The sequence below is a fragment of the Eptesicus fuscus genome, chromosome 18, assembly GCF_027574615.1.
Source record: "Eptesicus fuscus isolate TK198812 chromosome 18, DD_ASM_mEF_20220401, whole genome shotgun sequence".
Classification (NCBI taxonomy): Eukaryota; Metazoa; Chordata; class Mammalia; order Chiroptera; family Vespertilionidae; genus Eptesicus; species Eptesicus fuscus.
Window position 1 is genome coordinate 6,178,781 of NC_072490.1, and position 22,223 is coordinate 6,201,003.

Below are 22,223 nucleotides of genomic sequence, written 5' to 3' on the forward strand. Positions count from 1 at the left end.
GTTTATAACTGGCATAAGAAAGTAGAATGCTGATTGCCAGGGCTGTGTGGAGAGCGCAGTGGGGAATTATTGTTTAACTAGAGGCCCAATGCATGAAATTCGTGCAAGAGTAGGCCTTCCTTCCCCCGGCTGCCGGCACTGGCTTCCCTCTGGCACCTGGGACCCGGGCTTCCCGCTAGCCGCCAACAGGCACCTGGGACCTGGGCTTCCTTCTGACACTGGCTTCATCTGGAATGACGTCCGGTCTAATTAGCATATTACCCTTTTATTATAGATAGACTAGAGGCCCGATGCACGAAATTTGTGCAAGGGGCTCAGCCCTCGCAGCCGTGACGGTTTGCCTCAGCCCTCACAGCCCCGGCTTTGTCCGGAGGTCCTTTGGCTGTCTGGTTTAATTAGCATATTACACTTTTATTATTATAGATGAGTATGCAGTTTCAGTTTGGGAAGATAAAGTGAAAAGAATAGAGTGGAGCAAGGAGGAATATCTAAGATTATGATGATGTGTTGAGGAGAGGAATGGAATGAAGGACCTGTTAAGCTGTGTTTTAATTTGGTCCAGAAGTTCCGCAGAGGCTCAGCTTACTCTCTAGTTGGCCCATGTCTGCTGGGATGCATACTTTTTGCTTCTTGTGTAGCAATGCCCGTGCCCTGGCCTTTGTTTTTCTCTACTTGAATAAAACTTGCTTTGTTCTCACACACACACAAAAAGTTCAGCAAGAAGAACAGAAGATGTCATGCTGTTTGCATATAGTGCTATAACTACATTACATTCCTATTCATTTATGTTACTTACTGTACTTTTAATACCTTGCTGTTATTTTCTGTTTCAGACTTTGGTGTTAGTGCTTTTTTAGCAACTGGTGGTGATATTACCAGAAATAAAGTGAGAAAGACCTTTGTTGGAACCCCTTGCTGGATGGCACCTGAAGTTATGGAACAGGTACTGTGTGTTTTAAAATGGTTTAGGGTTTTGTTATGAAATTGAAAAACACTGGGTAATGTTTGCTTCTGTTGGTATACTAGGTTAGGTTTGGGAAATACACATATCTGTTCCTTGGTTAAGACTTTTGTCCTCCCTTAAAAAACTCCAAAAAGGAACTAGAACTTTACGAAGGACATATGCAACTAGGATTTATACTAAAGACAACCTAAGGAATAATACTAGTATAATGAAGATTGGTTTAGTAATATTTTTCTTAATACAAATTAAATGACCTAATCTTTTTTAAAAATATGTTTATATTGATGTCAGAGAGGGAAAGAGAGATAGAAACATCAGTGATAAGAATCATCGATTGGCTGCCTCCTGCACACCCCCTAACCAGGAATTGAACCCTGACCTCCTGATTCATAGGTCAACACTCAACCACTGAGCAACACTGACCAGGCATTATGACCAATTTTATATTTTTATCCCAGTTGTTTTTCATATGGAATTTATTAATCTTGCTTTTGTTTACTTATATAATATTTCTTTAAGTGAATGTACCATATTTAACGATTTCCCATTGTTGGTGAACATTCATTCAGTTTGCTTTTATTTTTTCCTGTTCCCAAGTATATTTAGCTTTTTTTTTTTTAATATATTTTATTGATTTTTCACAGAGAGGAAGGGAGAGGGATAGAGAGCTAGAAACATCAATGAGAGAGAAACATCGACCAGCTGCCTCCCGCACACCCCCCCCACCGGGGATGTGCCCACAACCAATGTACATGCCCTTGACCGGAATCAAACCTGGGACCCCTGAGTCCGCAGACTGACCCTCTATCCACTGAGCCAAACCGGTTTCGGCATATATTTAGCTTTTGCCTACTTTAGGTTATATGATTGGTTTAAAGCTCATGAACACTTCCATGTTTCTTGACACATGTTGGAAGCTACTTTTTTAAAGTGCTTTGAGGCTGGTAAAGGTAATCATGTACATCTTTTTATTTTCTACAGGTCCGAGGGTATGATTTCAAAGCTGATATCTGGAGTTTCGGGATCACAGCGATTGAACTAGCCACAGGGGCTGCTCCTTATCATAAGTATCCGCCAATGAAGGTGAGGCTTATACCCCAAGTACTACCCCAGCTTCTGTACCAGTTCCATTTTATTTTTTTTTTTTATTTTATTTTTTTTTTTTTAAATATATTTTATTGATTTTTCACAGAGAGGAAGGGAGAGGGATAGAGAATTAGAAACATCGATGAGAGAGAAACATCGATCAGCTGCCTCCTGCACACCCCCTACTGGAGATGTGCCCGCAATCAAGGTACATGCCCTTGACCGGAATCGAACTCGGGACCCTTCAGTCCACAGGCCGACGCTCTATCCATGAGCCAAACCGGTTTTGGCCCAGTTCCATTTTAGAACCTTTCTTCATTTGACTTTTTTACTCATGGAATTCTGCCCTGCATTCCTTCTAACTCTTGTAGCAGTTAAAATCTGTAATAGATATTCGGTGTGTAGTATTGAATGACTGTACATTGTAGCGGTCCTCTTTTATGATGACTGTCCGTCTCCTGACGCTAACTGGTTTGATATTAGGGTCTGATGCCTCTCATTTTAGTGTGTGTTCCTTACAGTCACCTTTAATGGGGATGAACAGCCTTACTGGGGATGGTGATTGTTTCTACTTCATAAGGTTGTTGGAAGAGTTATGAATTAATAGTAATTATAGCTGACACTCATTGAGCACTTATTTTGCCAGGCACTGATTTAAGTGCTTTTTATATCTTAAATAAGATAATCCATGCAAAGTGTTCATGTGCCATACATATGTATTATTTTTAATATTGAATAAAAGTTTGCTTAGGACACTAAGCAGCTTTTATTAAAAGGTCTATTGTTTTTTCCTGATGGTAGTAGTTACCTGAAATGTAGTTGTTAATCCTGTCCCCAACATTAGTAACAGAATGAGTGTTTTGTGTTTAAGATGGTGCTACCAGTACTATTGGTAACCATTTCTATCTGTGTGACCCTTTAGTTGTAATATGCACATGAATTCTGTTTTGTTTTCGGTTGTTTATAGTTCTTTTGTTTGTAGTTATTGTTTATAGTTCTTGCCACTTTACAAGATATTTTATGACTGTTTAAAATGGCAGAGCACCATTGTGAATTGTTATATTGATATTACTCACACCTATATGACTTTGGTGTACTGTAGAACCTTTAAAAGATATTATTCTGTCCCCTTTAAGGCTCTAACAATGTGGAGAGGTACAAAACCAGTAAAAAGATTATTATAAAAAACCTCTTTCTCTCCATATTCAAAACATATCCTAAATAAAAAAAAAGGGTAATATGCAAATTGACCGGAACGACTGGTCACTGTGACACGCACTGACCCCCAAGGGGCAGATGCTCAATGCAGGAGCTGCCCCTTGGTGATCAGTGAGCTCCCACAGAGGGAGTGCCGCTCAGCCAGAAGCCGGCTCATGGCTGGCAAGCGCAGCGGCAGTGGCGGGAGCCTCTCCTGCCTCCACAGCAGTTGGACATCCCCCAGGGGCTCCTGGACTGTGAGAGGGTGCAGGCCAGGCTGAGGGACCCCTCCCCCCCAGTGCACTAATTTTGTGCGCTGGGCCTCTAGTACATATATATTGACCTACATGTTTGATGGGTGCAATTTTGATTCTGTGAAAGGGAAGCTGTGAAAGGTAAGTAACATTTAAGGTCATAATTTGCCTAAAGGTTGAAGATTCCTAGGAGAAAGTGGATATTCACAAAATTTTAAAAAGAATTTTTTAAAAATATATAACTGTAAGGTGTGAGGCTGATTTTAAACCAAAAAAATAGCTTATTTTTATTTATTTTTAAACTAGAGGCCTGGTGCATGAAATTCATGCATGGGTAGGGTCCCTAGGCCTGGCCAGCGATCAGGGTCTATTGGGGCCTTCCTTCATGGGTCGATTGGGGCCTTCCTTCATTCTGTGCTGCCTCCTGGTGTTCAACACACATCATAGGGAGCGATCGAACTCCCAGTCTCCCAGTCGAACTCCCAAGGGGACAGTTTGCATAGTAGCCTTTTATATATATAAATATATTTTTATTGATTTCAGAGAGGAAGGGTGACGGAGAGATAGAAACATTAATGATGAGAAAGAATCATTGATCGGCTGCCTCCTGCACGCCCCCTATTGGGGATCCAGCCCGCAACCCGGGCATGTGCCCTTGACTGGAATCAAACCTGGAACCCTTCAGTCTACAGGCTGACGCTCTATCCACTGAGCCAAACAAGCAAGAGCAGAAATGGCTTATTTTTAAAAAGGAGGTTGACTTGGGGTGATAACATACAGTACATTATACAGATGATGTATTATTGAGTTGTACACCTGAAACCTATATAATTTTATTAACCAATATCACCCCAATAGATATAATAAAAAAGTAAAAAAAAATTAATAAAATAAAAAGATTGGTGGGGGGAGGATGAGGTTTGCTTTTCATTTATTATAGTCAGTGACTCCTACAATTATTGACAGACATCCACAAGTTAACCTATTTGCTCAAAATGAAAACTATCACCAACCTTAGTAATTCCATTTCTGAAAAGCAAGTAATAATTCTGCTTGTAGCCTCCTTTTATTTTTTAGTGTTGACTTTATATGTAGAAAAATGGCTTGTGCTTTTATAAAAATAGTCAAACAGTATAGTTAAAAGTCACCCAAAGTCCCATCACATAAAAATGACTTTCATTACTTGCATCTCTGTGCATTAAGCTAGTATGTTGCCATGAAAGTCCAAGAAGGAACAGACGGACAGGATAGTCAAGATTGTCAGTTGCTGTGGGGAAAGTAGGAACGACGACAACTAAAAAAAGGCTCCAGCTTTGTTACCTAGGACATCATTAGTGATTTCAATGTTAGAACATCTGAGGAGTTCTGGGAAGAGAAGGCCAGATTACGAGGCGTCAAGTTGAAAGAGAGCCATGAATAGGTAAAGTCAGCAAGTTCACACTCTGAATTTTGCTACGGTTTTAATTTTTTTTAAAGGTAGTTGGGCAGTATAGGAGTGGGGACAGAAGACATGAAGAAAGGAGTCTAATCACAGGACATACAGTGTGCCTGGTAGGCACAGCATCTGGGAAGCCAACTTCCTATAGGATATTGTTTATGTGGATAACTCTGGATTCTGAACAACTGGTCTAAGTTCTGGATTCTGAACTTTCAGAAAATAATACCTGCTTGTATGTTGGGGGTTATCCATATTAAAATGCCGTGACCACAGTATTTAATTTTACCTTACTGAGTCTTTAGAAGTTTTTATTATATTGAAAATTCTTACAGGTTTTGATGCTGACACTGCAGAATGATCCTCCTTCTTTGGAAACTGGTGTTCAAGATAAAGAAATGCTGAAAAAATATGGAAAATCATTTAGAAAAATGATTTCATTGTGCCTTCAAAAGGATCCAGAAAAAAGGTAAATATCAGATAAGGCTTACTTTTCTCTTCACCTAATATGTTACTAGGAATCATATACATACATGCACAGAGAATTATTTGTGCATATGAAAGAGAGGTGAACATTTAGAGGATAGAATGAGAAGGTTCAGAGTGTGTGTATGTAACAGACACACACATACACATATATACTAGGTGTACCAGTTAATAATGTGGAGTTTTTTCAATAGATGGAGTTACACATATGTTGATATATATGTGATTTGATATGTATGCTATTTTGTTGTATTGACAACAAGCTTCAAAACTTCATATGTCAAATTTGCTGAAGGTGTTAACATCATAGATATTTTTACACTTAAAAACGTAGAATTTCGTGCCAAAAAAAGAGCATTTGCAGGAAGTTATAATTCATTATTTTGAAGAAAAGTGCTGCTGAATACTTTGGGAAGCTTATGGTGAACATGCTCCAACTCAAGATACTTGTGAACGCTGGTTTAATGCTTTAAAAGTGATTATTCTACGTGAAAGACAAAGAACATCTAGGTCAACCGAAAAAGTTTGAAGACCAACAATTACAAGCATTATTGGATGAAGATGCGTGTCAAACTCAAAAACAACTTGCAGAAAGATTAAACGTTGCTCAGCAAACAATTTTCGATCATTTACAAGCAATGGGAAAGATTTTAAAGGAAGGAAAACGGGTGCCACATCAACTAAACGAAAGACAAATGGAAAATCGAAAAGTCATCAGTAAAATGTTGCTTCAACGGCACGAAAGAAAGTCTTTTTTGCATCGAATTGTGACTGGTGATGCAAAGTGGATTTTTTTGAGAATCCCAAAGGCACAAAATCATGGGTTGATCCAGGTCAACCATCAACATCGACTGCAAGGCCAAATCGCTTCAGAAAGAAGACAATGCTCTGCATTTGGAGTGATCAGGAGGGTGTGGTGTATTATGAGCTTCTAAAACCTGGTGAAACCATTAATACTGATCGATACCGACAACAAGTAATCAATTTGAACCATGCTTTGATCGTGAAACGGTCAGAATGTTCCAGAAGACACAGCAAAGTAATTTTGCTTCATGATGATGCACCATCACACACTTCAAAACCAGTTAAAGACATGTTAGAAGATCTTGCCTGGGAAGTATTAACCCATCCGCTATATTCACCAGACCTTGCTCCTTCAGATTACTACTTGTTCCGATCGATGGCACATGCACTTTCTGAGCAGCACTTCAAAACATACGAAGAAGTGGAAAATTGGGTCTCTGAATGATTTGCCTCAAAACAAGAAAAGTTCTATTGGGACTGTATCCACAAATTACCTGAAAGATGGGGCAGTGTGTAGCTAGCGATGGACATTACTTTGAATAAAGCACTTTTGATGTTTCTCTTGAAATTATCGTGTTTTCTTTGATTACAAAATCAGTTATTATTAACCGGTACACCTAGTATATATACACATTTACATATATGTACCTATGGACTTTACAGGAAGGATTAGAAAGAATGTGGGAGATACAATATTCAAGGAAATAATAGCTGAGAATATTCTAGAATTGATATACCTATATCCTCAGGTTAAAGACCATCTCCCAAAATTCCAAGCAGCAGTCCCCTTTTCCACTTGGACACATGGTCAGGAAACTACAGGACACAGAGGCAAATAGAAACTCTTATTTAAATGCACACTGAGGGAACAGATTACCTACTGGGGAATGGCCAGTAGACCATTAGCCACTTTCCCAATAATAACAGTGGAGGCCAGAATATACTAGCATAATGCTGAGAGAAAATAACCCAGAATTCTCCAACTAATCAAATTAACATTCAAGAATTAAACATAGGCCGAAACCGGTTTGGCTCAGTGGATAGAGCGTCGGCCTGCGGACTGAAAGGTCCCAGGTTCGATTCCGGTCAAGGGCATGTACCTTGGTTGCGGGCACGTCCCCAGTGGGGGTTGTGCAGGAGGCAGCTGATTGATGTCTCTCTCTCATCGATGTTTCTAACTCTCTATCCCTCTCTCTTCCTCTCTGTAAAAAATCAATAAAATATATTTAAAAAAAAGAGAATTAAACATAGAATTAAGATATTTTCCAGACAAAGATTACGTTTTCCAGTCATGTTTTAGCACTTAAAGAACTCTTATGAATTGTATTTAGAAAGAAGGAAATGATCCTAGGAGAAAGGAATGAATTATAAGAAGCAATATTGTGCAAACAATTTATCGAACATATTGAAAACTTGACTGAATGAAAAAATAGGAATGGTAATGACTGTGGTCAGTGTGCATTTATTCTGTCTGTTACTCTTTATAGAAATCCTTTGAGGCCCTGGTTCTCAAGCTTGAGTGCATATGGGAATCGCCTGGAGAATTTGAACAACTAATGATCCCTGGGTTTGCCCCACTGGTTCCCCTCTAATTGGTGTGGGGTGCAGCCTAGGCATCAGGATTTTTTTTTCAGCTCCCAGATATAATTCATGGCAACATTTAAGAACCACTGTTTTTAGAGAATTTACCTGGTGATCCTGAACCTTAGAGAAGTGATTTGCTCAGGATTACATGGTAGGTGTGTGGTGTAATCAGGACCAGGCTCTTAAGTGTAGTATTGCTTGTTCTTTATTCTCAATCATACTCAGTTAAAAATTTGTAAAGTTGGTAATGATGCCTTTACTCAAATGAAGGAAGGAAGACTCTGCACAGTTGAGTAAAATTGAGTTTAGATTAAATTTGGGGAATATCTATTAAATGTAGAGTATTTTTTAAGGGAAATGGAGAAATCTATTTTTAATATAATAAGAGAGGAATATGCTAATTATCTGTTATGCCCTACGGCGTAAGGACCAGATCACGGATCTGCAGGAGAGTGGGGCAGCGAACTACAAGCGGGCAGTGGAGAGCTACAGGAGGGGGCAGGGCAGCAAGCTATGAGGAGGGGGTGGAGGGAGCTACAGGAGGGCGGGGCAGCGGGCAGAGAGCTACAGGAGGGCAGCAGCGACCTACTGGTGCACGGATTCATGCATAGGGCTACTAGTTTTTAATATGTAGCTTCCTAAGTTGAAGGCTAGCAGGCAGCCACATAGCAAGAAGCAGAGGTCTTTGTGAGTTTAGATGTATATACTTTTTTCTTTTAAAAATTCTTATTTTGATTGTTGACACTATTACAGATGTCTCCATTTCTTCCTACTTTGCCCAGCTCCACCCAGCACCACCCTGCCCCTCCAACCCCCTGGCTACCACCACACTGCTATCGGTGTCTAGATGTATTTTTATGCCTAGTTAAAGGAAACATTTTCTATCCTACTTCTTGGGAAATAATATTAAATAGCAAATGTATTGGAAGCCACTGAGAAATCATGCTTCCAAAAAGAAATTTCACCCAATGACTTTGTCAGAGAACCTACAATAATTATTATCAGGACATTTCTACATGAATTTTTATTCTACTGAATGTCTTATACCAAGTTTATCCTACTTTTTTATTTTAAGCAGGTTAAGGAGAGTGAAGTATACTGATTTTTATCTTACTGCTTAAGAAATAATTTTCTCAGTTTTGAAGATAAAAACCCACATTATATTTGAATTAACTATAAAAACATTCTTTTCTGGTTTTAGACCAACAGCAGCAGAATTGTTGAGGAACAAATTTTTCCAAAAAGCAAAGGTAGGAATTTCTAACTTCTGATTTTTGTGTTCATTTTATCTTCCTCAGTTACCTAAAGTAGGTTCACTGCTCAGAAGCTGTACTATGTTAATATGATTGTGTTTAGAAGAATGGTAGTAGTAGATCAAATAATTGCAGAGGGTGCCATTTTTACAGTCTTTGGTAATTAAGATACATGATTTAGAATAAGTAAATTTATTTTTCATATAAATTAATTTAAATGTCAATAGATTAAACTTATAACAGGAACAATGAATGTTAAATTTTGCCATTATAAATATAATCTATGAAAAATAGTGAACTCTCATTTCAAGGTTTACTACTAAATTACTAACCATCTTATTTCATAAAGATGTCTGATAAGTGGGATGTTACTATCGTTGGAAGTATGGGACCATGATCCCAAAGGACATATGGTATAAAGCAAACTTTTCATAGATAATGGTTCCTAACAATACACTAAAACTGTCAGTGTATAAACCCATGTTAGCAATATCCTAAAGGAGCTTCAGAATAAAAAATGGAAGCGTTTCTTGAATTTTTTTATAAAACAGTTAATTTGTCATATTTTAATTTCTTTGTTAATAAAAACTTCTTTGCCAATAAAAACTTGTTATAAGAAAAAATACTTCTTTTTCCTCTCCAGAATAAAGAATTTCTTCAAGAAAAATTATTGCAGAAAGCACCAACCATTTCCGAAAGAGCTAAAAAGGTGGGTATTTAACTTGGTTTTCCTAGGAAATTGCTTTGAGTAGATTTACTTTTGCATTTTTTAAAAAAACATATTTTATTGATTTTTTACAGAGAGGTAGGGAGAGGGATAGATAGTTAGAAACATCGATGAGAGAGAAACATCCATTAGCTACCTCCTGCACACACCCCCACCGGGGATGTGCCCGCAACCAAGACACATGCCCTTGACCGGAATCGAACCTGGGACCCTTCAGTCCGCAGGCTGACGCTCTATCCACTGAGCCAAACGGGCCAGGGTTACTTTTGCATTTTGAAAGTAATACTTTGTTGCCCTCACTGGTGTGGCTCAGTTGGTTGAGTGTGGTCCCATGAACCAAAAGGTCACTGGTTCGACTCCTGGTCAGGGCACCTACCCAGGTTGCAGGTTCAGTTCCTGGTTGGGGTGCATACAGGAGGCAACCAATCGGTTTCTCTCTGTCTGTCTCTAAAATAAAAATCAATAAAAAGAAAAAAAAATAATACTTTGTTAACAGTCTGAGTATTACTCATTTTCTTTCAGCCCTTTATCATTCTTTGATACATTCATTCAGTAAATGTCATTAATCTACTGAATGCCTACACATTACTCTGCTATCTGCTATTGATGAATTAATTCTAAACTGTGTTAAATCACTATTTGCAACTACCAGAGTGAGTTGTGAGATTGGGCTCTTTCCTTACACCATACAAAAGTATTGAAGATACCACTTCATATCCACTAGAATGACTGTAATAAAAAAGACAGACAATAGCAAATATTGATATAGATGTGGAAAAATTGGAACCCTCACACATTAATGGAAATGTAAAATGGTGCAGCCGCTTTAGAAAGTAGTCTGGCAGTTCTCCAAAAGGCTAAACAAAGCTGCCACATGACTCAAAAGTTCTACTTCTTGGCATATCTAAGAGAATTGAAAACATGTACATACAAAAATATGTCCACAGGGGGGGTAATAGTAAGATATGTACACATATAATACCTCAATAAAAATATTAAAAAAAATATGTCCACAAATGTTCATAGCAGCATTATTCATAATAACTAAAAAGTGTAAACAATCTGAATGTCCATCTACTGATGAATGGATATGTAACATGTCATGCATCTGTTTAATGCAAAAAGAAAAGAATGACGTACTAATACATGCCATAACAAGCATGAGCCTTTAAAAAATTATGCTAATTGAAAGAAATCAGTTACAGAAGGCCGCATATTGTGAGATTCCACTTATGTGAAATGCTCAGACTAGGCAAATTTATAGAGACAAAGTAGATTAGTGGTTGCCTAGGACTGGAGGGATTTTAAAGAAATAGGCAGTGATTGATAATGAGTATGGGTTTTGGGGGGTGGGGTGGGGAGGAAGTGATGAAAATAATCTAACTTTAATTGTGGAGATGGTTTTACAATTCTGTATAAAATGATTGAATTACTGGTATATACCTTAAATGGGTTAGCTGTATGGTATATGAGTTATCTATAATAATCTATAATAATAAAAGCATAATATGCTACTTAGACCAGACAGCCTTCCAGACGACCTTCCAGATGTAGCCGGGGCTGTGAGGGAAGCCCAGGTCCTGGGTGCCAGAGCGAAGTTGGTGCCGGCAGCCAGGGGAAGGAAGGCCTATTCTTGCATGAATTTTGTGCATCGGGCCTCTAGTATCTCAATGAAAAAAAGAGCATTTAGAGGATGGCAGCACAACCAACAAAAAGCTCTTGGAAATTGAAAACATTATAGGAGAAATGAAAAAATTCAGTACAAAAGCTGTAGAGTCAAGTTTAGGAAGTTTCCCAGAAAATAGAGCTAAAAGGCCAAGAAATAGATAACAGGAGAGAAAAGACAAGAACAGTAAGAGGATCATTTAAAAAGATTCAACAGATGAGTAAAATGAATTCCAGAAAAAGAGAACTAAAACCAACCAAAAAAAACAACCCAGAAGAAAGGAAATTATTATTATTTTTTTATATATATATATATTTATTGATTTTTTACAGAGAGGAAGAGTGAGGGATAGAGAGTTAGAAACATCGATGAGAGAGAATCATCGATCAGCTGCCTCCTGCACACCCCCTACCGGGGATATGCCCGCAACCAAGGTACATGCCCTTGACCGGAATCGAACCCGGGACCCTTCAGTCCGCAGGCCGACGCTCTATCCACTGAGCCAAACCGGTTTTGGCGAAAGGAAATTATTGAAGAAATAATTCTGGAAAAATTTCTAAAACTAGTGGTCATGAATTTCCAGATTGAAAGAGCCCAAGTACCCAGCACAATGAATGAAAATAGACCAACACTGAGGCCCACGACCATGATAACTCAGAATACTGGAAGCAAAAAGCTTGTCGGAGAAGGAGGAATGATCACAGACAGGAGCAGGAGTCAGAATCAGGGTCAGGAGTCAGAATGACCTCAGTAGCGCCTCTGGGAACCAGATCACAATGGAGCAGTTATGTTCAACATTATCAAAGAAAATAATTTCTGACCCAGACTGTCTCTTAACAGGCAAACTATCAGTGAGATGCAGAGATGGAATAAAGATATGTTTAGAAATGCATGGCTTTAGTAAGTGAGCCAGGCTAATAATAGTGGAGAAAGTGCCTAAACCAAGAATAGGGAAGTCACATGATTCAGAAAGCATGGTCCTCTGGATGATGGTAGAGTGAGATCAGAAGTACTAGACCTGGTGTGAAACCTTCCTGGGGGAGCAGATCAGGAGGCTCTGGTTGGAGTCTTCCTCAAGAAGATGCCGCTGATGCAGAAGACCTAATGTGTATGAATGTGTTGGGAGAAGATTTACATAGCTGGGAGAGAATCGGGGGATAAATTTGACAAGTACATAGAGATCAGCAAATATTAGCTTCAGGGAAAACAAAAATGTTATGCAGGAAAGAAAAGTAATTATAATGTACAGTAAGGCTCATCTGTATCAATTATGTAATCAGGTAATGTAAACACTGAGTATTGATTTAACCAAAATAATATATCTTGAGAAAAGAGTAGAGGGTTGATAAAAGGGTTAAATTCTCAACTTCCATAGTGGGAAGTCCAATAGATAATTTCTAAAATCAAAAAACTCCAGGGGTAATAATGAGACCATGTTACATAGAGAGATGAAAATACAATCCAAAAGAAGAAGCTAAAATGCGTTGAAAATGGTTGCTTATGGTGACAAGGATGAAAGATATGGATTGTTGTTTTTCTTAACAAAACTTACACAGCTATAGTGCTCTTAAAACTGTATAGGTATAATTGTGATTTTTAAATAAAATTATGACTTCACATAAGGACTTGGATGATGTTCGAGTTTAGAGCATAGAAGTATAGGGAAAGTAGTGGTTGTGAGTAAAGAAAGAGAGGAGATTATGAACAGAGCAGAGCCAGTGAGGGCTGGAGGATACTTACGGGGAGAATGATACCCGTTGTGTTGAAGTAGTATAAGGAGTGGAGAATATGATTGACTTTTCTATATAATAAATGTCAGCATTATCATAACTTGTGTCTCTCTTCCAATGAGCAGGTTCGGAGAGTACCAGGTTCCAGTGGCCGTCTCCATAAGACAGAAGATGGTGGCTGGGAGTGGAGTGATGATGAGTTTGATGAAGAAAGTGAGGAAGGGAAAGCAGCAATTTCACAACTCAGGGTAAGCTTGGTGAAACTATATGCTTCAGCTAGAGTTCTATCTTTTTGTCTGAAGCCTTGGAGATAATACTTATTCTGTAATTCTGGTCACCCTACCCACCTAAAATATAAAAAATCCAAGTGTTAGTGACAGAATTTTCTTGAACAACTTATCAACATCAGGAGCCCAATTGATTTTTCATGGAGAAAGAAGTGAACTGGCAGGTCTGTTTGAATATGATAATATTTAGGGCACATACAAATGACCCAAGTCTAGAGATGAAAACTACAATGTCTAAGATGAACATACACTGGGAGGGATTAGTGGCTAATTATGCATTGCAAAGAAAAGATTAGTGACCTTGAAAGACTAATAATAATAGAAACATTGACCCTGAGGTCTGCTAAACTCCTACCTGAAAAGTAATAGTGCATCTCATCTCTTATATCTAGTTGATATATCCTTGTTGATGATGATGATGATGATGTGTGTATGCCAGTTTTTGCTAGAAGCAGTGAAGATAGGGGTCTTGTTTTCATTTGTTTTATCACTGTTGCCTAAATTTAATGCCTGAAGTTGATTTTAGGGCTCAACCCCAAGAATAGGAAACAAACACAAAATTAGATTTATAGACTATTGTGATATCTGAGGTAGAAAATAGATCCGATGGGAATAGCAGATTAGACACTGTACAAGAAAAGATTAATGAACTTGAAGGCAAGCAATAGAAACTACAAAATGAAACTGAGAAAAGAATTTATAAAAAATGAAGAGAATCAGTGAGCTAATACAAACTGTGTGTAGGAAATATTAATGTTTGAGGTCATTATAGCCTTGACTGGTCAGAACCTTTTGTGGGATGAGTAGTGGCCAGTGGTATATTTTTGCCTGCTTTTAAGAACGAAGGTTTCTTGGGGAAACGGCTGATTACAGGGCTTACGCAGATAATATACAAGATGAATCTGGATTACCTTCTTTTGTCAGAAAGTAAATATTTTTTATTAAAAGAAAAATTATAATAATACATGAGCCTGGTTGACGGATCTTCCAGTGGCCAAATCAGCAAGATTTTAACCATTAAAACCATAAATGCAGTAATAAATTATAAATAATTTATTGAGTCCACAACAATAAATGGGGGAAAGGAATGGTTTTTTTCATTGTAATGAACTGCCAGTGCTGACTGGTAAATGTTGAGGAGTGTTGTAGAGGGAAAATTATCATTTTACAGCCACCATAAAGCAGTCATAAAGATTAGATCAGGCAAGGATCGTCAACAGATGCTAAGTATAGGAGAATATTTTGATGAGCAAGATATTTACATGGTTTTAATTAAAGTGTCTCTTCACAGAGTGCCTTTTAGTTGCAAGATACAAAATAGTTCCTGCATACTGGAGAAATCAAAAGTTGCCTGGACAGATGATTAAAATGAACATCACTAAAGAGAAGCAGACGAGCATGTGCTTCCCTAAGATATGAAACCCTAGGAAGGACACAACACTGTGTAGAATTCCAGCTGGGAATTCATATAATTAGTCTAAATCAACAGGAACCATTAGACAAACCACAGATCAGGAGCATTCTATTCAAATAAAGTGTGTGTGGGGGGTATTCTTCAAAAATATTTATGTGCCAGATAGAAGCAACCTAAAGAGACATGACTGCTCAGTGCAATACACGATCCTAGAGTTCATCCTATACTGGAAGAAAAACAGGCTATAAAGGATATTATGAGGTCTGTTGAAAAAAGTTGGGTTATGGATGATAAATAAAAGTATTATTGTAAAATTTACTGAAGTTGGTAACTTCAGTAGTGTTATGTAAGAGAATATCCCTATTAAGAAATACAGTGACTATTCAGTGGTAAACAGCTATTTATTAATAAATATTATCTATTAATTTATAAATATATATGATATACTAAATATATAATATATATTATGTGTATTATATATGTGTATATTTAAAAAGAGAAAGTGAGCATTGAAACAATAAAGCAGATGAGGAATAAATACTATTAATAGGTGAATCTGGGTAAAGGGTACACTGGTGTTCTTTGTATTGTTCTTTAGGTAAGTTTGACATTTTTTCCAAATATAAAGTTTTTTTTAACAAGGTTTGAGGTTGGCCATATTCTTGCTGTGATACATTAGCTATTACCTAAACCTTGATTCTCTTTAATAAAATGGTGATGAGAATTTTAAAACAAACCCAAACTGACCTTTTAAGTAGTCTAAATCCATATTTGGTAGAATTCACCATAAGTTGGTATTTGTTTAGAGATAAAAAAAATTTTTATTCCCCAATAGTATCCAGAATTACTACTAACTGTTTTGATTTATTAAATAACTTTAGCTTAGATTTTCATATGGTAGATTATAATTGGTTTTTCAATTTTGGCTCAAGAGTTTTCTTCATTAAAGCCCATAATCATAATTACCCTGTGTTGAGAATTATTAAATATTAGCTTGAAGGTTGACATTTGGTCTGGTATATTACACACATATGTTCATAATTAGTAGAAAGTTGTGCTTTGAAAAATGTGACCTTCCTGCTGTCTGAGAACTCAGTCTCATTATGTTTGTTTATAAACTTCAAGTTGTGAGCTCTTCAGATACCATAAGTACAGGCCACCTGGACAAAGAATACAATAGTCACGACAGTTTTCTTTTTTCAGAAAACTTTCACTAGAGTTGCCGGTGAGTTAATGTGTGGATCAGAATGAAATGGAGTTCACTTGCGATTCAGCCTTCTGTGCAGTTTGGAACTGACTGAGTAACCCGAGTTTTGAGTTAACAAGCCTTCTTTTTTTGTATTTCTTTTAGTCTCCTCGAGTGAAAGAATTATCAAGTTCTGAGGTAAGTAGTTGAGATTATTGAATTGTTAAAGTATATGGGCTTTTGTTTGGGTTTGGTTTTAAAGTTAAGCACATCCTATACATAATCCTATATAATAAAGAGCTAATATGCTAATTAGACCAAACAGCAGAACAACCGTCCTGAAGACTGTCTGGACAACCTTCCTGATGAAGCCGGGGCTGCTGGCGCCTGGAGGGCCGAGCCCCTTGCATGAATTTCATGCATCGGGCCTCTAGTATTTTGTATTTGTCCAATTGGGAATGAGAACCTAAACAAGACACATTTGATCAGAGATAACAATTCTGCGTTTGAATGGACAATCTCTGCAGTAAATTGGTGCCATTGCACTCATTGTAAAAGTTGGCTGGACAGCCCAGACTGTTATTCCTTGCTTACTTGGCTTTATGAATTACTTGTTGGACTTGGGCTGCTTGCAATGTAAAGTAGTCTTTTTGCATTAACCTGGCCAGGAATTTGTATATGCCATCTTGAGTTTTTGGATTTTTTCCTAGCCTCTTCACTTGTCTGTGGTTACTGCCTCATTGTAGTAGAGAATCCTAGAATCCTGTTCAGCTTGGCTACCCTATGCTCATTACCTGAAGAGAATAATCATTTCTTAGGTGCTTTATGTCATACATTCTTCCATCTGTCAAAGTCTGCATCCTGAGCTCAATATTTGGTTTACTGGAAACACACCTTGCTCTTAAACCAATTTGTTCTTGCCTATGCTTAAAAGTAACTATTTTTTCCACTCCTTTAGTGTATATAGTATACAATTTGGGTACCGGATATGTACAGGATTTGTGTACATAGTGGTGTATTGTTCAAGACTGAAAAGAAATACTGTACTTCACCATATTAATAGGCCATATCTGACAATTTATGTTAGAACCACTGTTCATGAAGATTCCTGGCTTCTTGGTACATCATAGAATTGCATTTTCCTGCCCCTGGAAGTTATGCATGGCCGTGGCAGTTACTTTGGCCAGTGAAATGTTCCCTGAGCTCCCTGCCTCTGCCACCATGACCTGCATCCCTGAATAAAGATGATACCTAACTTAGCCTCTGTTGGCAGAGGTAGACAGGAAGTGTGTGCAAGAAATAACTTTTGTTTTTGTAATTACTCAGAATTTAAGATAGTTATTCTCTTACTTAACCTACCTTGACTAATTTTAGTTTCTCTGAAATTGAATGTGGGGGTATTTTAGAGATTGTAGAGTTTTTCTTTTTAGTCTTCTTCTTGTTCCTTCTCCCATGCTCACACTTACATTCTCATGCTCATTGCTTTGTTGTTGATTTTTAAATTATGGTAAAATACCCATAACATAAAATTTACCATCTTAACCATTTTTAAGTGTACACAGTGGCATTAAGTACATTCACACTGTTATGCAACCATCATCACCATCCATCTCCAGAATTTTTTCATCTTGCAAAACTGAAACTCTGTCCCCAATAGCTATTCATTCTCTCCTCTCCCCAGCTCCCGGCAACCACCATCTACTTTATGTCTCTAAATTTGACTACTCTAGATACCTCATATAAGTGGAATCATACAGTATTTGTCCTTTTGTGAATAGACTTATTTCATTTAGCATAATGCTCTGAGTGTTCATATATTAACATGTATCAGAATTTTCTTCCTTCCTTTTTAAGGCTGAATAATATTCCATTATATGTATATACGACATTTGTTTATCCATTCATCTGTTGGTAACACTTGGATTACTTCCATCTTTTGACTATTGTTAACAAAATTCCTATGAAAATGGCTGCACAAATACCTATTGAAGTCCCTACTTTCAATTCTTTCGGGTCTGTACCCAGAAGGGAATTGTTGGATCCTATGATCATTCTATTTTTAAGTTTTTGAGGAGCCACCATCTGTTTTCCCTAGTTGCTGCACTGTTTTACATCCCCACCTGCAATGCACAAGGTTCCAGTTTCTCCACATCCTCTCATTACTCTGTTTCTGTCTTTATTTTTGGTAAACATATATGTACATGCTTCATTTTGAAAAGTGTTAATAATTATATTAACATTTGAAAACTAATCTTGAAGTTCTGTTTTTCTATCAAAATTCAGAACCAATGAGTAGCTTTTGATTTCCTCTATATGAAGCTAAATGAACACAAAATTTTACTTCCTGGTCTCCTTGATTTTGATTATATATTATGAGCTGTTAGCCCTCTCTTCTTGTCCTTCTAATTATTTTTTCTCTTTTAACTCTAAATTTGATTTCTTTTCACTAACTTTTCTTCTCCAAGTTACATAATTAAAATGTAGAAATATTTCAAACATGCAAAATAATATATATAATATCTGTTAGTCATAAAGTTTCATATCCATTTTGAAAAGCATTTCAGATATGTTAAGGAATTATTGGTTGATTGTCTTTCTTTATAAGTAATGCAAAGTCCCTAGACGTAGAAAAATGTAGCTTGTATAATTTTGTATTGCATACTTAAATCTGTATGTGCTATTTTGAATGTGCTGTTTTGCTGGGCAAAGGTCGCAGAATAGATGTAGTTAAAAGTAAGTATGATACAATGAACTGCTATATTGAAGAAGAAGAAGAAGAAAGTGAACTACTAATATATGCTGCAGCATCACTGAACAAACTATGGTATGCTGTGAAAGAAGCAAGACACAAAGAATGCATTGTTTTTTGAGGTTCAGACAACCTTGCTCAATGGTGATGAATGAAACATTCAAGGATATCCATTCAATGTGCTTTTGTTACAGCTGTTTCCAACAACGGATCCCGTGGGCACTTTACTTCAAGTCCCAGAAGAGATTTCTGCTCATCTACCTCAGCCAGCTGGGCAGACGCCTGCACAGCCAACTCAAGTCTCTCTTCCACTCCCCGCAGAGCCAGCAAAAACAGCTCAGGTAAAGCAGAGGCACTCGTTAGTGGTTAGCCTCTGGGAAGATGTAAAAAGCAGAGAGGAATGTGGGACCCCACTTAATATAATACCTAATATAATAAGGTCAATATCTTGGTAGATTTTGAAACAAGTTTGAATTCTTTTCCCCCAGTTTTAAATGTATGCAGATAAGAGAGTTTTATAAGGATCACACAGGTTTTTAAGCAAAAAAAAAAAAAAAAAAAAAAAAAAGTTAACAATGGAAATATTTCAAACATCAAAATTTGGGGGTTAATGTTCTTGTCAGCTTTTTATTAGATCCTTATTATGTTTAACTTCAGAATGTAGCTGACAGTTATCTTGACACTAGGAAAATTGTCGACTGTTCTCTTTTTGTTCACTTATGTTTACATAAGTGAACAAAAAGAGAATTTCTGAAACCTGACAGCCATCTCTTGCTTACAATACTGTCTACAATCCATGGTTTTCCAGTATTACTCTTTTTAAGATATTTGTCAGTTTTATGAGGGTTGATTTTATTAAGATGAGGGAACGTAATCTGTAAATCCACATCATCCAGAGCACACAGACTTATGAAAGCAGCCGGGGGGGATGAGGGCCCCACTGGACCCCCCAGGCTGTGTAGCCCCCACTCCTTTCTCAAGAAACCTCAAATACTGTCTCTAACATGGGGCTTATGCTCCACGGTTAGGGTAAGGGTTTCAGAGTCTATTCACTTATTATATACTAGAGGCCTGGTGCACGAAAATTCGTGCACTCGGAGGAGGGGGTCCCTCAGCCCAGCCTGCACCCTCTCACAATCCAGGACCCCTTGGGTAGGGTCCCTAGGCCTGGCCTGAGATCAGGGCCTATCAGGGCATTCCTTCCCCCGGCTGCAGGCAGCTGGCCCCACTCCCTCCACTGCCACTGCTTGCCATCTGTGCAGCGCTGCTTCCCCCCCTTCCCCTGCCACCAGTGGCCTCCCTCTGCAGGCAACAGGTGTGGGGTGTGATGGCTTGGCTGGCCTGGGCCTCCCTCTGTGGGTGATCGCTGGCCAGCGGCACACCTGCCACAGAGTTGCCACCAGTGGTCTGGGCCTCCCACTTTCTTTGCTGTGGGGTGGGGCCGTCTGCCTACCTGATCACCCCTAACTGCTTGCTAGTGGATGGGGCCAGCCCTGTGAGGGGCCGTCTGCACACCTGATCGCCCCTAACCACTTGCCTGCCTACCTGATCACCCCTAACGGCTGGTCTGCCTGCCTGCTCACCCCTAACCATTCTGCCTTCCTGCCTGATCGCCCTAACTGCTTGCTTGGGAACGGGGCCAGCCTGGCAAGGGGCCGAGGTGGTTCTGGTCTCTGGTCGTTCTGGTTGTTACGCTTATGGTGGTTGGCCTTTTATTATATAGATTAGAGGTTTCTCTTTTTTGTTTCTAACATTTTAGATGGAAAGAAATAAAAATGGAAGTTGTGATTTTTTTTTTCCTCTGGTCTGCCTTTGGAGACCACTGAGTGCTTCCAGTTCATCACAGTGCTAACTCCCTGTAACCTCCTCATCACCCAGGCTTTCCATTTCTGCCCATCGTATGGGAAAAGATACAGTTGTCTTAAGAAAACTGATGCAAAGATTGGATTAACTTTATAAACAGCTTAAATAGGATGTGTAAGCAAGAGATGGCTGTCAGGTTTCAGAAAGGATTAGTTTAGCCAGTAAGAGACCTGAAACCTCCAGGTTGGGGGCTTTCTGAGGGGCAGCCAGTTTAGACCCTACCTGTGTGTTGCCATATGATACACTGGCAGATTTTTTAAAGGGAAGAACCCAGCTTGATGCTTTTCACCCTTGTAGAGAGAAGCAGATCTGGAAAAGTGCAAAATTTGAAGTGGCTATGTGTATCCTTTCATGTGGGTTTGAGAATTATCTTTCTCATTGTGTTGACTCAGGCTGCCATGCAGCTCTCGCTGCTGCCTTGGAGTGCATGTCCTGCCACAGCAGGGAACGTCCTAGGGACCAGGATGGCCTCACCTGGAGATGGAGAGACTTGCTGCCAAGTGGACGATTCCTCTGCAGATGAGCAGTAGTCACCTCCATGTTAGTAGTCCAGGCAGTGACTCTCTACCTTTCAATGCTTTTTAGGCTCTGTCTTCAGGAGCAGGTTCACAAGAAACCAAGATCCCCATCAGCCTAGTACTAAGATTAAGGTCAGTCGACGTTTTTGTTTTGTTTTGTCTTCTGAATACTCTGAACACGCTCTTTTCTCTTCGAAAATTACTCCTTGTTCCAATAGTCTGTGCCCAAGAGTAACCCGATAGGCGTGCATGTCCTCCCGGCATCGGGTGCATTTGCTTGCAGGTGTACTATTTCACTCTGAAATAACAGGAGCGGTGTGAGGACCTGGATGTTGACAGTGAACTGGTACACTCTCTTAGTTGTTTTTCCACTAATTGTGCATTTGCAATGTAGGTAGTTTAGATTAGGAATATGACCTTTAATTGAAGAACAGTGTTTCGGGGAGTAGCACTAAGTGGGCTTATCTGAAAACTAGTCTTGTAATTGTGACCATATAAATAGCATGGACTCTGAGATCAACTAACCCAAGGGTGGAGTGCTTTCTGATTGCGATAGAGCAAATAAAGGCCTTCTTCTTAAAAATGAAGGGGAAACTTCTGCGTGTGCAGTTTTGTCTGCTTCTCTCTTTTACAGCAAGTGCTCTAATTGATGCTTCTTGGTGGGGCTGTGACAGATTGCTCGCAGGAAGTGCCATGGTGGTGATCTGTTCATTTTAACCCTCTCTCCCTTTGCAGGTAGTTGGGTTAGGATTCCAGAGCATTCTTTTTTTTTTTTTTTTTAATATATTTTATTGATTTTTTACAGAGAGGAAGAGAGAGGGACAGAGAGTTAGAAACATCGATCAGCTGCCTCTTGCACACTCCCCACTGGGGATGTGCCCGCAACCAAGGTACATGCCCTTGACCGGAATCGAACCTGGGACCCTTGAGTCCGCAGGCCGACGCTCTATCCACTGAGCCAAACCGGTTTTGGCTCCAGAGCATTCTTATCCGAATAGCTGTGAATGTTGTATTGCTATA

At 38.7% G+C, this 22,223-nt stretch overlaps 1 protein-coding gene across 1 annotated transcript in view; it reads left to right on the forward strand.

The window, feature by feature from the left end:
• The window catches only part of OXSR1 (oxidative stress responsive kinase 1), a 75,669-nt gene that overhangs the window by 47,716 nt on the left and 5,730 nt on the right, over nt 1–22,223 (forward strand). The window contains exons 6-14 of the mRNA XM_008154895.3: nt 834–943; nt 1,946–2,047; nt 5,272–5,405; nt 9,012–9,060; nt 9,707–9,772; nt 13,312–13,434; nt 16,239–16,271; nt 19,017–19,163; nt 21,271–21,335. Coding sequence (XP_008153117.2) covers nt 834–943; nt 1,946–2,047; nt 5,272–5,405; nt 9,012–9,060; nt 9,707–9,772; nt 13,312–13,434; nt 16,239–16,271; nt 19,017–19,163; nt 21,271–21,335 — 829 coding nt within the window. The remainder of the gene's footprint in view (nt 1–833; nt 944–1,945; nt 2,048–5,271; nt 5,406–9,011; nt 9,061–9,706; nt 9,773–13,311; nt 13,435–16,238; nt 16,272–19,016; nt 19,164–21,270; nt 21,336–22,223) is intronic.